This window comes from Acanthochromis polyacanthus, chromosome 8 (genome assembly GCF_021347895.1).
Source record: "Acanthochromis polyacanthus isolate Apoly-LR-REF ecotype Palm Island chromosome 8, KAUST_Apoly_ChrSc, whole genome shotgun sequence".
Taxonomy (NCBI): domain Eukaryota; kingdom Metazoa; phylum Chordata; class Actinopteri; family Pomacentridae; genus Acanthochromis; species Acanthochromis polyacanthus.
Window position 1 is genome coordinate 39790387 of NC_067120.1, and position 15571 is coordinate 39805957.

Consider the following 15571-nt stretch of genomic DNA (forward strand, 5'->3'; position numbering starts at 1 on the left):
TTTAAACAGACAAGGTGCAGTTATTATAGTATTATTCAAAAATTAAATGTAATTTTTATATCAAGATTATTTTCCATTAAAAAAGAAACTGAAGCTGCATTAAACCAAGCTAAAGAAACATTTTCTCTGTTTTCACTATTAGCTAAAAGTACAGCTAACAGTTGAAATTATTAGCTGAAAGTATGGCTAACAGGTGAAACTGTTAGCTAAAAGTATGGTTTACGGTTTAAATTATTAGCTAAAAATATGGCTAAAAGGTGAAATTGATAGCTAATTGTATGACTAACAGTTTAATCTGTAGGTGAAAAGTGACAAGTTGAAATAATTGCTAGCTTAAAATGGTGAACAGTTTAAATTCTTAGCTTAAAGAATGGCTAACAGTTGAAATTGTTTGCTAAAAGTATAGCGAATAGTTCGTTGTTAGCTGAAAGTATAGCTAACAGTTTAACCTTTTGGCTAAAAAAGTGTGACTGAGTTGAAATTGCTAGCTTAAAATGCTGAATGCTTTAAATTCTTAGCTTAAAAAAATGGCTAACAGTTGAAATTGTTAGCTAAAAGTATAGCTAACAGTTGAATTTGGCATACTATAATAGTTTCACTAACAGTTGAAACTGTTAGATAAAATTATGAGTAATGATTGAAATCTTTAGCCAGAACTCTGGCTATCTATTGTCAGCTAATTGTATGAATAACATTTTACATTGTTGGCTGAAAATGTGGCTAACAGCTGAAACTATCAACTGATAGTATGGCTAGCATTTGGAATTATCAGTTGACGCTAAGGCTAACGGTTGAAATTGTTTGCTAAATGTTGAAACTGTAGACTAAATATTTAGCCAAGAATTAAAATGCCTAAAAGTATGGCTAACAATTGAAACTGTTAGCATTTACTGATAAATAATTGAAATTGTTAGTTAACAGTGTGGCTAATATAAAGTTGGGAGCTAACAGTATTAATTAACAATGGTAATAGTTACCTAAACATAAGGCACACACTTGTAAAAGCTATTTACAGTTGGAAATAAGTCAGTTTTTGCTAAAAATGTTACGCAGTTGAGCTTGTAAGCTAACAGTATGGGTTAAAGTTTAAACTGCTAACTAAAGGTGAATAAACAGCTAAAATAGCTCGCTAAATGTATGGGTAAGTAATGGTAAGTTGTTAGCTGCTCTGAGAATACTGTGAATTCATACTGTATACATTTTTTTTACTGAAAATCATTAAAACTTGAACAAATTTTTAAAGATATTTAAAATGAATGAATAAGCCGCTCTAACCAAACTGCGCTATAACACTGACAGTAAAACTGAATAAAATTTGAGATATAAGATGTAACTTGACTGACATAATAGCTACTATTATGTTCATTAGCATATAGGCTAACCTAACGACCACCAACATTTAAACAGAAAACAATGCAGCCATTATAATAGTATGCCAAAGTCAAAATTCATTTTTATTTAAGATTCTTTTCCACTTAAAAGACTTGAAGCAGCACAAAACCAAAACATGGAAACATGACATCCAGTTTAGTTTTTTAAGCCATGAAAACTATAACTTATTTAGGATCTTTTAATTCACACCATCACACATACGAAACAGGAAATAAACAGATAAGTCATTTGGTGACTTAACCTGGAAATAAAACTCCTGTAAACACATTATTCATCTTCTCATGAGGAAGGTGAGCTGGCGTTTGGACTCACAGCCCTGAACAGTGGATTAAACCATCGAAGCACGTCACAGTTTAACTGGCAGTAGTCAGATCAATGGATCAGAAAGAGGAGGAAAGTAACATCTAAACTTCCAGGTATCTGGTGTGAGGACAGATTTCTCCTGTGTTCACTTGTGTCTGGCTGTAAATGAAGTTGAATTTTATTTATCAGTGTTCTCATAAAACATGCTGAAGAGTTTACAGTCGTAGCTGAACACACAACGTGACAAACGGTGATTTACATGAAGCGCATTTCTGGGTTTATACCACAAATTCAAAACAGTGCAAACACGCGTTATCCAGTGAAGCGTTACAGTGTTAGAACGTTAGCCGACCTGCGTCTCTTCAGCTTTTGGTCGGTTTGGTTTAGGAAGTGTGCAAAAACGTCACACTATTAGCGGTGGTTCAGCTCGTCCAGTTTCTTCAGATGACACTGCAGAGGTCAAATAACCTTTAATGGCAGAGATGTTATTAGCTTCATGGCTCTGAGGAAGTCGTTAGCTCCAGCTCCATTTCCATCCTTCCTACATGAAGCTCTGCTGTCTGTCTGTCCGTCCGTCCGTCCGTCTTCTCCAGGATGAATCAAAGACACCACATCTTCTAGAGCTGCAGCTAAACAACAATAACCCAGTGATAAATTCACCCGTCCTCACTCCAGCTTGTCGGGTCCCCAGCTGTCGTCCAGAGGGGCCCAATGGAACTCATATCCCCGGGACAGCACCAGGCTCTCCAGGTCTTTGTCCTCGGCCTTCTCCTTCAGCCTCTGCTCCTCCAGGACGGACACCAGCATGTCTCGCTTCTCCACCGTCCTCATGATCTCCGACAGGATCTCCTGCTCCTCCTGCAGCTCCGAGGCGCTTTTCTTCGTATCTGGAAACACATGAAAAAGGGCAAGAAGGTGCAGAAGTAAGGGCGGATTTGGAATGAAATATTAGAGCACCATTTTCTGGTTGGAATGAACGCAGATTTGCAGATTCAGTTAGCGACGGTTCTCTTGCAGTTCGTTAAAGATGTCCGTCTTCTCCTTTTAAATTCTTAGCTTAACAAATGACTGACAGTTGAAGCTGTTGGCTAAAACTAAAGCTGACAGTTCAGAAAGTATAGTTAACAGTTGGTTGTTAAAAGTATAGCGAAAAGTTGAAACTGTTAGCCACAAGTATAGCTAACAGTTGGCTGTTAGCTGAAGTATAGCTAAGAGTTGGTTGTTTGTTAAAAGTATAGCAAAAAGTTGAAATTGTTAGCTACAAGTATAGCTAACAGTTGGTTGTTAGTTAGAAGTTCAGCTAACAGTTGGCTGTTAGTTAAAAGTTTAGCTAAAAGTTGAAACCGTTAGCTAAAAGTATGGATAACTCTTGAATTTTTTTAGCTAAAAGTATTGCCAACAGCAGAAACTATCCGCTAATAGAAACAGTAACAGTAGAAATGGTTAGCTAAAAGTATGGTTAACAGTTGAACACTTGAAGTAGTTCATTCCAATGTCGATTTTGTCGTCTCAATTGCTGCATTTATGACTCATAAAACTTATCAAACCACGTATTAACGTTTCAAACAATCACTAATCAGAAATATTGTGCCTAAATTTACTAAAAAAATTCAACCTGAAACTTTTTTAAGTCCTTACCGTCCTCTGCCATCCTCCGTCGCAGGTCTCGCTGAAGTCGACTCTGTGTGTCCTCCAGTTCCAGCTCCTGAGCACTGAATATTGCAAAAAACATCAGCAATATTTATTTATTTTTAATCTACAATATCATTTATCAGACACTTTTATCCAAAGAGACTTACATCTGAGAGCAGAAATAATACCAGCAAGGATCTATTCAGGAGAAAACAATCTGGATAAGATCCATACAGGAAGTGCAGACATAATGGGATTTTATTTATTCTTTTTTTTTTTGCAGTCTGTCAAGTGTAAATGTGTTCAGTGAAGAGCTGGTTTTTAGTCTTCTCCTAAAGACTGAGAGGGACTCTGCAGTTTGGTAACTTGTTCCACCACCAGGAACCACAGAGGAGAAGAGTCTTGTCTTATTAATAAATTAGTGTGAGATCTGATGCAGTCACTTACAAGATCATGAGTTCAGACTCATATCGAGCCAATCTGTTCTTCTCCAGGACCAGTTTAAACCAGGACTGGTAGAGCTGGGCCTCATCACCGTCCGTCTGAGCTGCTTCTGGAAAGAAACAGGGAACAACGGAGGTTTGGTAGATATCGGAAAGAAAAATAAATGAATCCAGCAGAGTTGAAATATACAATATATACAACATACAGAAAGAAGAAATATTTGGGGGGGGTCTCGACTTCCATCGGAATTCTATTTCTACGGCGCAACGTAACGCAATTTTCGCCTTAAGTCGGAACTTCATCTGTGTTTCGTTGTTTTCTGTGTGTTTTATTCAATCTAATTTCACTTCCATGGAGATGGCTTTCCTTTCCTTCGAAGCATCAGAAGAGTTCGACTTATGCCTGGGAGCCATAAAGAACGCAAAAAGTTTCCAAAAAAAAACAACGCAAATGAAAGAAGGCAAATGTGGCACAAACCAAAGTTGCGTACAATTGGAGAATGTAAACGGAGCCGTCTTCCTCGTATAGCGCCGCGTGACGACATATTCATCCGCTCTGCTTGCCAACTAGTTCCCACAGGAAATTTGTTTTAACGTCGCAAATGGTGTACGATAGAATGATCGAACAAGACTTTATTAATAAATTTATGATGTGACCATGAAACGCCGTACGTGGAGGATGTCGTAAACAGAGGACCTGCTGTATTGCAAAGAGAAATAAATGAATCCAGCAGGGTTGTAATATACAAAACCTGGGAGAAGGAGGAAGAAATACGTCATAACTTCATAGTTTTATATTAATTATGTAAAAGCTACTGAAAGAAAAACAAGAAAAACACTCGGAGCGCTCAGTCCTCCTCCAAGGCTGCTGAGTCGTTGGATCATTTCTGACGTCTGAAATCTTGAAAAAATTCATGTCAGAAATCACAGCAACATAGAATCTGTCCGTTTAGTATAGATGTACCCACAATACTTTCAGAAATACTTGACTGAAGCTCTAGCGCTGTCATGTGACCTCCTAATGGCCCACTAGTGACCCGTAGAAGCCGAGTCTACTTTATGCAAATGAGCTCCTGGTAGAGGCATCGGATCACAGTTCGAAACGCGCCACGACGGAACCAGCATGCAGACAGTGAAAGGGATGTGTGAAATTGACGGATCCTGTGGACACGTACCATTAGTCCTTGTGTCATTTTTGACCTTCCCTGAAAATTTCATCCAAATCCGTCTGTCCGTTTTTGAGTAATGCTGCTGACAGACAGAACTCCTCGGCAGAGTTATGAATCCGTCACGGAAAAGAAGAAATATTTCAGAGTTTGATATCAATTGTGTAAAAGCTGCTGTAAACGTGGAACCAGACTCCACACATGGAGGTTGTGTTCTCTGCTTCCTGACAGACCTCAGTATTGAGCCCAACACAAACAAAGATCCGCCGTAAAAACACGAAGCAACAATGAGGCCTCGGCGTCTATTGTGAGCGCAGCCATTAACTGCATGTGGAGGCTTTTAACCAGAGCGCCGTCACAAGGCAAAGCTCTCCTCTAAGTGGTCCGTGGACGACTGCCGACGCAATTAAACTCGACGAGAGCAGGAACGAACGAGGCTTTCACTGAGGAATGCCATTGAGCGGAGGTGTTAGGTTCAGACGGCGGCTCTGCTGAGGTCTTTGTGAATCTTTAAGTACCGGCTTCTCCTCTCAGGATCTTTTCTATGGTCACTCCTCGCTCCTCCACGTCCTTCTGCTTCTCACCGACTTCCTCCAGCTGCCTCTGGATCACCTGGAATCAAACACAAGCTTTGAATTTCCTGCTTTTGCTGAGGAGTCCAGACTGATTGTGGAGATTTTCTTTCTATGAAGCGCGTCCTTGTTATTCCGGGTAATTTAGTGAACACTTTACAGCAGAAAGTAGAAAGTGGAAACCAGAATTATTCAGAGGGTCAGCGATGGAAAGAGAAGTAAATGTAATTTTTTAATGCTGTGAGCAGTGAATGTAATATTTCATTTACCACCATTATAAACGGGGTTACTGAAGGAATCTCAGGGGCAAATATCCATAGAAACTCTGTGTAGGGGCAGATTATAGTACAGCGAAAGGCTACAATCATATATTTATTCAACAGCCCCCAATAGCTTCACCTTCAGCTACTTTCTGTAGAAGGTCTCCGTGTTAATCGACTTATTTGTGCGTTCTTGTTTTCTATTATTTGTGTATATTTCTGTCTTTTTTTCTCTTTTATGCTGCGCTGAGAGAAAACAGCTTTTCATGAGAAGAATGACGAATAAACAAATCTCCAACCTTGAAATGTGCTCATCCACAAAAGCAAAATGTTTCAGCAGGTTTGTGGTTAAAAAGACTTTAGATTGAAAATAATATAAAAGAATCATACTGGAAATGATGAGAAATCTGCTGCTACTGACAAATATGTTCACAAACAAACTAGAACATTGATACCACTCTTATGTACAGTGGGTTAGTGAGTGGTTAGCTTAGCATAAAGACTGTAAATAAAGGGAAACAAGCTCTCACTCTCTCTTGAAGTATTTTTACCACCATGGTCACTTTTATTGGATTGATACCAGCAGAAACCTAAATCTAAACCTTTGTTTATGTCACACAGGTGACACACATTTAAATACATATCTTTTTTAAATCATCATAAATAGTTTGTGATATAAATTGACCACAAATAATGTTACAAATGAAGTGATATCGAGTATCGGCAGACATAAAATAATAAAGGACTTTGATAAAGAGTGAAAAAAATTTGATTGGGACGAGTAAGATGGATAAACAGTTGAAATTATTAGATCAAAGTTTCGCTAACATTTGAATTATTAGCCAAGACTTGAAATTGTTAGCTAACAGTTGAAATCGCTAGCTAAAGGTACTGACACTGTTAAGTAGAAATATGGATAAACAGTTTAAATTGTTTGCTAACAGTACGGATACACAGTTGATTTTGTTCACTAACTATGGTTAACAGTTAAAATTCTTAGCTAAAATTCTGGCTAACAGTTAAAATTGTCAGCTAAAGGTATGGCGATCAGTTGAGACTGTTAGCTAAAATTCTGGCTAATACTTGAAGTTGTTTGCTAAGAGTATCAATAATAGTTGAAATAGTTAAAAGCATGGCTAACAGTTTAATTTGCTAGCTTAAAGTATAAAAAAAGCTAGTTACCTGCATGGCCAAAAGTTGACACTGTTAGCTAGAAATATGGAAAAAACACTTTCAGTTGTTTGCTAACAGTGCAGATACAGAGTTGAATTTGTTCGCCAATTGTATGGCTAACAGTCAAAACTGTAAGTTAACTGCATGGCTAACAATTAAAATAGTTAGCTAACAGTATGTTTGTGAACAGTATAGATAACTGTTGAAAGTGTTCGCTAACACTTGAAATTGTTGGCTAACAATTGAAATTGCCAGCAACCTGTATAGCTTAAAGTTGAAATTGTTTGCTAAAATATGGATAAACAGTTTAAATTGTTTGTTAATAGTATGGCTAACAGCTACATTTGTAAAGTAAAACTATTGCCAACACTTGAAGTTGTATAGCTAACAGTTGAAATTGTTTTATCAAAGTGTGGTTACCAGTTTCATTTTTAGATAACTGTACAGGTAATTGATGAAATTACAAGCTAATATAATGGCTAGTATTTAAAATTGTTAGATAACAGTATTGTTCACAGTTTCAATTGTAGCTAACAGTGGACATTTTTAGCTAACTGTATGTCTAACAGTTGAGACTGTTAGCTACAATTGAAGCTAGAGTGTTTCCAAAAATACTGAAATATTCCTTTAATGTGGGTGAATAATATAGAACATAGAGAAGATGTTTCCTCATGCAGCTCAGAGGTGTGGATTTAAATTGTCTAGTACAGCGACAAACACACAGACATAAAAAAAATGATTCGAGCAGTGGAGAGGTGAAAAATAAAACCATCTAAAAGTGAATAAAAACATTTTCAGTGCAGTCAGTCTGATGGAGTCTGAGGAAGCAGCAAACTTTTAGACTTTAAAAGCATCGGGTCAGCGTTCAAAATGTGAAATACTGCTGCAAAAAGCTCTTCAGCTAGACGGATATCATCTGGGTTCAGGTCAGACTGATGGATGCAGAACAAACATTTCTGTTAAAAAGTGTCTGAATGATAAAGAAACGATAAACCTGAGCTCTGTGGAGCCTCTTCAGCTGCTCTCGTTTGGCCTGCTGGGCCACCGACTTCTCCTGCTTCTTCCTCAGCTTCTCTGGACACAGCTGGAACAACAAGGGCAGAAGGTTTCAGAAACCATTTAAGAAACGCTGCACTCAACATTCAGAAATCTGAACAAACCTTCTGATTGGACGCTTGCGTTTCATCCTCATCGTCACTTGAAGACGGTTCCTCCAGGTTCTGCTGACTGGATGCTACAAATGTAGAAATTAAAAAGTGAGAACAGTCCAGAAAGTTAAAAACATGGTTGTTTTTATGCCTACCTTGTAACTGAATTGTTTTATCATATTAAAATAACATTAAAACACCCAACAGAATCTATTTTATTGCTTCTTTCTGGTTTTCCCCATCATCCCCACCCTAACCGGTCGAGGCAGACGTCTGCCTTCCTGAGCCTGGTTCTGTGGAGTTTTGGTTTATTCTCTTCAAATTTTAGAGACGACAAACAGCGGTGGAAAAAGTTTTGGGACAACCATAAAATTTGACACAACCTCAAATATTATCAGGAAATATTTGTGTAAAAATCTTTTTAATGTTTCTATAAATGTGACTGCATTAGACAGACACAAACAAATTATATTTTTTGTTTGTTGTTTACAAAAAACCAACAAAACTAAATTCTTGACAGTTTAAATATGTCAGTTCTCAACATGTTCGATATTAAAGTCAACAATTAACAGAGAATGTGTTCAAAAGTGAACAAAAAATAAATAAACCATCACATCATCACATTAATATTTAGCAGTCCTGTCATTAGCAGCAGTGGAGCTCTAATCCTGGATGGATGTTCTCCACCAGACTTTCACTCTGTTCTTCTTGAATTACTGCTTTTAGTTCTTCTAAATTCTCTGGTTTATGCTTTGAAACAGACCTTTAGATAATCCACCACAGATCTGCTATGGGGCTCATGTCTGAGGATTGAGCTGGTCACTCTACTGAGCTCCTGTAGCCGAGATCTACTGGACGTGGATGTGTTCAAGGGGCGTTAAAGGGGCATTAAGGGGTGCATTATCTTCTTGAAGCATCCAGTTTGGCCTCGATGGAACAGCAGAAGAGAACATGTGGATTTGGAGAACGTGTCAGTGAGATGACCAACACCAGCAGCACTCATGCATCCCCAAACCATGATACTGCCTCCACTGAGAAATCTGAGACCATGGTGAGGAAAAATGAGACCATGGTGAGGGAAAAATGAGACCATGGTGAGGGAAAACAGACCATGGTGAGGAAAAATGAGACCATGGTGAGGGAAAAATGAGACCATGGTGAGGGAAAAATGAGACCATGGTGAGGGAAAAATGAGACCATGGTGAGGGAAAAATGAGACCATGGTGAGGGAAAATGAGACCATGGTGAGGGAAAATGAGACCATGGTGAGGAAAACTGAGACCATGGTGAGGAAAAATGAGACCATGGTGAGGGAAAAATGAGACCATGGTGAGGAAAAATGAGACCATGGTGAGGGGAAAATGAGACCACGGTGAGGGAAAAATGAGACCACGGTGAGGGAAAAATGAGACCATGGTGAGGGAAAACAGACCATGGTGAGGGAAAACAGACCATGGTGAGGGAAAACAGATCATGGTGAGGGAAAATGAGACCATGGTGAGGGAAAATGAGACCATGGTGAGGGAAAATGAGACCATGGTGAGGAAAACTGAGACCATGGTGAGGAAAACTGAGACCATGGTGAGGGAAAATGAGACCATGGTGAGGGAAAACAGATCATGGTGAGGGAAAATGAGACCATGGTGAGGGAAAATGAGACCATGGTGAGGAAAAATGAGACCATGGCGAGGAAAACTGAGACCATGGTGAGGAAAAATGAGACCATGGTGAGGGAAAAATGAGACCATGGTGAGGGAAAAATGAGACCATGGTGAGGGAAAATGAGACCATGGTGAGGGAAAAATGAGACCATGGTGAGGGAAAATGAGACCATGGTGAGGGAAAAATGAGACCATGGTGAGGGAAAATGAGACCATGGTGAGGAAAACTGAGACCATGGTGAGGGGAAAATGAGACCATGGTGAGGGAAAACAGACCATGGTGAGGAAAACAGACCATGGTGAGGGAAAATGAGACCATGGTGAGGAAAACTGAGACCATGGTGAGGAAAACTGAGACCATGGTGAGGGAAAATGAGACCATGGTGAGGGAAAACAGATCATGGTGAGGGAAAATGAGACCATGGTGAGGGAAAATGAGACCATGGTGAGGAAAAATGAGACCATGGCGAGGAAAACTGAGACCATGGTGAGGAAAAATGAGACCATGGTGAGGGAAAACTGAGACCATGGTGAGGGAAAAATGAGACCATGGTGAGGGAAAATGAGACCATGGTGAGGGAAAAATGAGACCATGGTGAGGGAAAATGAGACCATGGTGAGGGAAAAATGAGACCATGGTGAGGGAAAATGAGACCATGGTGAGGAAAACTGAGACCATGGTGAGGGGAAAATGAGACCATGGTGAGGGAAAAATGAGACCATGGTGAGGGAAAAATGAGACCATGGTGAGGAAAAATGAGTTAACAGTGAGGAAAAATCTAACTTTTTCTTCTCAGTATTTCCACGAATCCATTGGAATGTTTCAGGTCATCGTGTTATGTCTAAAGTTTTCCAGTTCATATTTCCAGGAGTGTAAACACGAGAATATCTTATTAAAACATAAATATGGACGAACTGTTTGCGCTGTAAATGATTCCAAACATTTCTTCCTCTAGACTCAGATGTTTTTGGACCCTCTTGATTATCTTCAATATATTTCTGTCAAGTTATAAGTGAGTTGATTAGATGTTATTTCATCACCAACATTTTTTAGGACTAACTGATGAGACAGCCCTGTTCTAGGTCCAGAAGGTTTTGGTCTCCATGCAGTGAAGTCCTCTGTGAACACCGTTTGGTTCTAAACGATGTGAGACAGAGTAAACAACATCACTGAGGCTCTAAAAGGACACATGTATGAAACGGTAACGCTCTGTTAATGCATCAGTGACTCATCGTTCTGCCTTTTTCCTCTGGAGGTTCTGTCTTAGTCACGTCTGATTCAGTCTTCTGATGGTTGGAAAAGACTCACGGAGGTTTTAATGACTGATGGGATGAATGATAAGAAAAATAGTAATAAAAATAGACTCTAGTGGTGAAATCCAACAGACGGAATCCAGTTTAAAGGAACCTTCGTGGACGTTTCAACCTCAGGAACCAAACTTGCAGAACTTCTTCCAGGAAAAATGATTAAACTAATTTTTTATTAAGTTAATTTGCAGAAATTCAAGCGTGGTCATCCTCATGTTTTTTGTCTGTTGTTTTAAACTATATTATCTTATTTATTTATGGTCATATTTTTCTGTTTGTGAATGATAATTATGTTTTTTAAAATTATATTTTGTGTTCATTTTATTTTATTCTGGTTGAAGATATTTTTTATTTTAATCCATTTTATTTTTTATTGTCTTTTTTCTATGACTGATGATTTATTAATTTTGTGTTATTTTATTGTCATAGTTCAGTCTGTTATTTTATACTATTTTTTTCATTTTATGGTCATACGTTTTGTTCGTGAATGATGATAATTCTATTTTTTTTAATTATATTCTATGGTCATGTTATTTCACTCTGATGATTTTTTATTTTAATCTATTCATTTTTATTCTCTTTTTGTCTATGACTGATGATTATTATTATTTTTTATTTTATTTAATCATCGTATTTTTTGTGTGTTACATTATTCTATTTTAATGTATGGTCATAATTTTGCTAATGATGACAATTTTATTATTTTATTTTAAAAAATGTATTCCATTGTCATTATTTTTGTCTATGACTGATGATGATTGTTTTTTGTTTTTTTACAATTTTATTTTATGGTCATATTTTTTCTTTTTGAATTTTGATGACTATTATATATATATTCTGTGGTCATATTTTATTCTGAGTCATAATGAATTTTTGAATTTTAATCTATTTTATTTATTTTTATTGGTCTTTTTTGTCTCTTGGCCAAAAAAGATTATTTTGAACCTTGAAGCTGTTAGATTCTGCACTGTAAAGGAAAAAATATTGGATTTTATGAGGTTTTAAAGTAGAATTAAAATTAAGATCAACAATACTTTGTTGCTCTGACGCCCCCAAGTGTCCAGAAGAGTCACCTTAAAGGCCGTCAAGCTGAGAATATTAAAATATCATGATGACTGGTTGTCCAGACACTGACCTTTGTTCCTGAGCTTGGACAGGATGCTCCTGATCTCCTTCTGGACCTCGTGGTCCTTCCCATCGCTGTCAGAAACCTCCCTCTTCCTCAGCCTCAGAGAGGAGAACAGGTTGACTCTACGGCGAGGCTGAGATCCCATGTCATCAGAGAAAACTCCTCGAGAGTCTCTGTGACTCTTCAGGGAAACCTGCTGCAGCAGCGAGGCCAGATCCCGACCAGAACCCCACGGATCCGAAGTCGAGCTGGACTTCTTCTGATCTGGACCCAACAGGAAGCTGAAGGCTCCCTCAGACATCGGCCTCGGCCTCCTGGGCCTGTCTTGTTTGGCCCTCCTGGTTGAACAGAACACAAATCAGAGAGGAACTCCACATCCACAGCGGCTTTAATCCGATGTTTAAATAAAGTTCTAAATAAAGTTTTCAACACCAACATGGCGACTGCAGCGGTGGAGCTGTGCTGCGTCATGCTGAACGTCCTCTTGAAGGCGCTCGCAATGGCCTGGAAGGCCGAAGGAGACGACGTGCCTCCGTTCTGGACCGAGTCGGTTTGAGGTTTATCAGCTTCTGCTGGTTCCTGATTGAACATCAGAGACGAAAAAACGTGGAAATAAGTCAACTTTTCTGTTTAAGAGGAACAAAAAAACCATCAAATACAAACGGACGAGTCATTTCTGAGAAAACCAACCAAGACTGAACAAGCTTCCAACAAAACCATCTCAGAACATCTGGTTCTCCATCTAAGTATCAGAGTTCTACCTTCATCCCGGGAATATTTCAAGAGTTCCAGGTCCTTGAAGTCCATAGAAGAGAACGTCCCTGTAGAAAGTTCAAGAGTAGACCTGTTGAGGTCTACTTCAGAACTGTTGTCAAGAGGTAGGTATAATCTAGAACTTTCTCCTTTCCTGCTTCCAGTCATTAAGTTTAGTCTCATTTAGAACATTCAGGCCTGGAGACTTCCAGCTGAAATTCATCAAAAATTCTTTAAAATGTTCCCTAAATTACTCAAAACTGGACCAAAATGACACAAAACGATTTCACACTTGTTTGTAATTAGTAAAATATTAACAAAAAATCATTTAATGATCACAGTTCTACCTGCATACTGAGAATATTTCCAGAGTTCCAGGTCCTTAAAGTCCATAGAGGAGAACGTCCCCTGGGGAAAGTCCTAGAGTAGACCTACTGACAGACCTACCTAGTAGACCTACCGAAAGTTCTAGGTATACTCTAGAACCTTGTAGAATACACCTAGAATCATTTTTGGGTAAATTCTGACTCATTTTGGACAATTTTCTTGTCATTTTCAACAAGTGTAATGTAAACTTAAAACTTTTCTGGTGTTTGGGATCATTTTTGAGTCATTTAGGACAAATTTCATGTCATTCTGAACTCATTTTCTGTTATTATGGATCTTTTTCAGGTCATTTTGGACAATTTTTGAGTCATTTTTACCCATTTTCAGGAAGACAAACACATTTGGGTTCTGCTAAAAACTGACACCAGACCAGTTTTACATCATCCGGGTGTCTCATTCTGAATACTAAATCTGGTTTCTGTTCATTATATTTTCAACCAACTGTGATCATCAGTATTATGGGATGTATCTTAGTGTGAACAGTTTAGAGTCATAGAAACAATCATTGGTATCCTGGATGTGTTTGTTTTCTGATAATTCACCCGAGAAAACTTCAAAAAGTGACTTTTTATGTGTACCTATTAAGGTATAAGAGCTACAGAGTGTGAGGAAGAAATAACGGGAACTAAAAAGTGATAAATCTGGACCCACTTCTGTGAAACTCTGGAAATACTCACAGGATGACGGTAGAACTCTGACCTTTGATAAAGTTACTGCAGATGAAGAACCAGATGATGCTGAGCAGGAACTGCTTGATCTTTTATCTATATTATTTAGAACAAAACAGGTTTTCTTGGTTTAATAAATGGATAAATTCTCCACCTGCTCTTTGAGCTGCTGTGTTTCATTTAAAGCTTCTTCTGGTTTCTGAGAACCTTCCCAGGTCAGAAGCTTCTCTTTGTCAGACGTTGATAAAACCAGGAGCTTCTTTGGGGTGGATGAAACTGGACAGTCTTCGGTTTTCTCTCTTTCATCTGAAAGATTCTGGGTTTCTGCTGATGTTTTGACATCGCTGCTCTGAAAAAGCAGAATCAGAGCAAAGAAAGTCTACTTCCTGTACGTAGAGGAGTGTAGAATGAGTTTAGAATAGGCTGGAGGAGACGTACGGTTTGTTTTTCTGAAGAAGTGATGTCCTCAAAGTCAGAGTCGGCTTCAGGAACAGTTTCTGGACCTTCGTCGTTGAGCAGGATGTTTTTCTGGAAATGTTTCAGGAACATCAGAGGAAACGCTGCAACAGGAGGAAACACCGAAACACGTTTATCTACAGAAATAAAGCTGAAGATGTCCTGTTTCTGCAGACAGTAGAGGCAGTACTTCATCTGACAATCAGAGGAAACAAACAGTGACAAAAAAGTTGAGCAACAGCGACCTCCAGTGTTCAACATGTAGCACGACAACAGCTCGAACTTCAGCAGAATTATCTGTTACATTGCATTTTGTTTTATTGTTTTGTGCAATATTTCTTTATTTTTAAAATTCTAAATATTTTTGTTGGAATCATTCTTACAACCTTTAGTCTGTCTTCCATCCTCTAGTCTACTGATCAGATGTTTCATCTTATTCCAGTGTTCTGGTGTGAGTCAGTCTCTAAATCTAGTTTTACTACTTCACACGTTGTCAGTTTTTTGAACAACATTTAACCTGTTTGATTGAATAAGTCAGTGGAAAGTAACCACCATGTAGTCAGTGTAAACAGAGCAGGTATCAGCCTCGGCTTCAGATACACAATAACACCAAAAGTATCGGGACGTCTGCCTTTACTGCAGGGGTGTCCAACATGAGGCCCGTGGGCCAAAAGTGGTCCTCCAGAGGGTCCAATCCGGCCCTCAAAGTGGAAAAATTACAGAGAAGACATTAACTGCAGATTGTAAATTCGTAAAACTACAAATTTAAAATCATTTCTAGACCATGACAAGTTGTTCTGATCATAAAGTAAAATACTGGATTGCTCTTGTGTCATTTTGTGTCTTTTTTGTCACTAACTTTTTGTTGAATTTTTTGATTTTTGTTTGGTGTTGCTTGTCTCATTTTTTTGCGATATTGTTTCTTGCTTTTGTCGCTTTGCTTGTCGTTTTTGTAATATTTGTTTTGTTTTTGTTGCATTTGTCATTTTGTGTCATTTGTCTCGTTCTATTTGTCGTTTCGTTTCTTGTTTTTGTTGCTTTGTGCTTCCTTTTTGTCTCGCTTGTGTTTGTCGTCTTATTTTTGTCATTTTATGTTTCGCTTCATTCGCTGATTTGTGTT

General features: G+C 38.3%; 1 protein-coding gene across 2 annotated transcripts in view; it reads right to left on the minus strand.

Annotated features, from left to right (window-relative positions):
• Nucleotides 1-1428: 1428 nt before the first annotated feature.
• mical2b (microtubule associated monooxygenase, calponin and LIM domain containing 2b) overlaps nucleotides 1429-15571 on the minus strand; it is an 87704-nt gene continuing 73561 nt past the window's right edge. For both annotated transcript variants that reach the window (XM_022197335.2, XM_051951855.1), the window contains 10 exons: nucleotides 14434-14555; nucleotides 14150-14344; nucleotides 12624-12766; nucleotides 12194-12525; nucleotides 8102-8175; nucleotides 7936-8025; nucleotides 5455-5548; nucleotides 3775-3880; nucleotides 3334-3407; nucleotides 1429-2582 (listed from right to left, as the gene is read on the minus strand). In XM_022197335.2, coding sequence (XP_022053027.2) covers nucleotides 2362-2582; nucleotides 3334-3407; nucleotides 3775-3880; nucleotides 5455-5548; nucleotides 7936-8025; nucleotides 8102-8175; nucleotides 12194-12525; nucleotides 12624-12766; nucleotides 14150-14344; nucleotides 14434-14555 — 1451 coding nt within the window. In that variant the 3' untranslated portion in view covers nucleotides 1429-2361. The remainder of the gene's footprint in view (nucleotides 2583-3333; nucleotides 3408-3774; nucleotides 3881-5454; nucleotides 5549-7935; nucleotides 8026-8101; nucleotides 8176-12193; nucleotides 12526-12623; nucleotides 12767-14149; nucleotides 14345-14433; nucleotides 14556-15571) is intronic.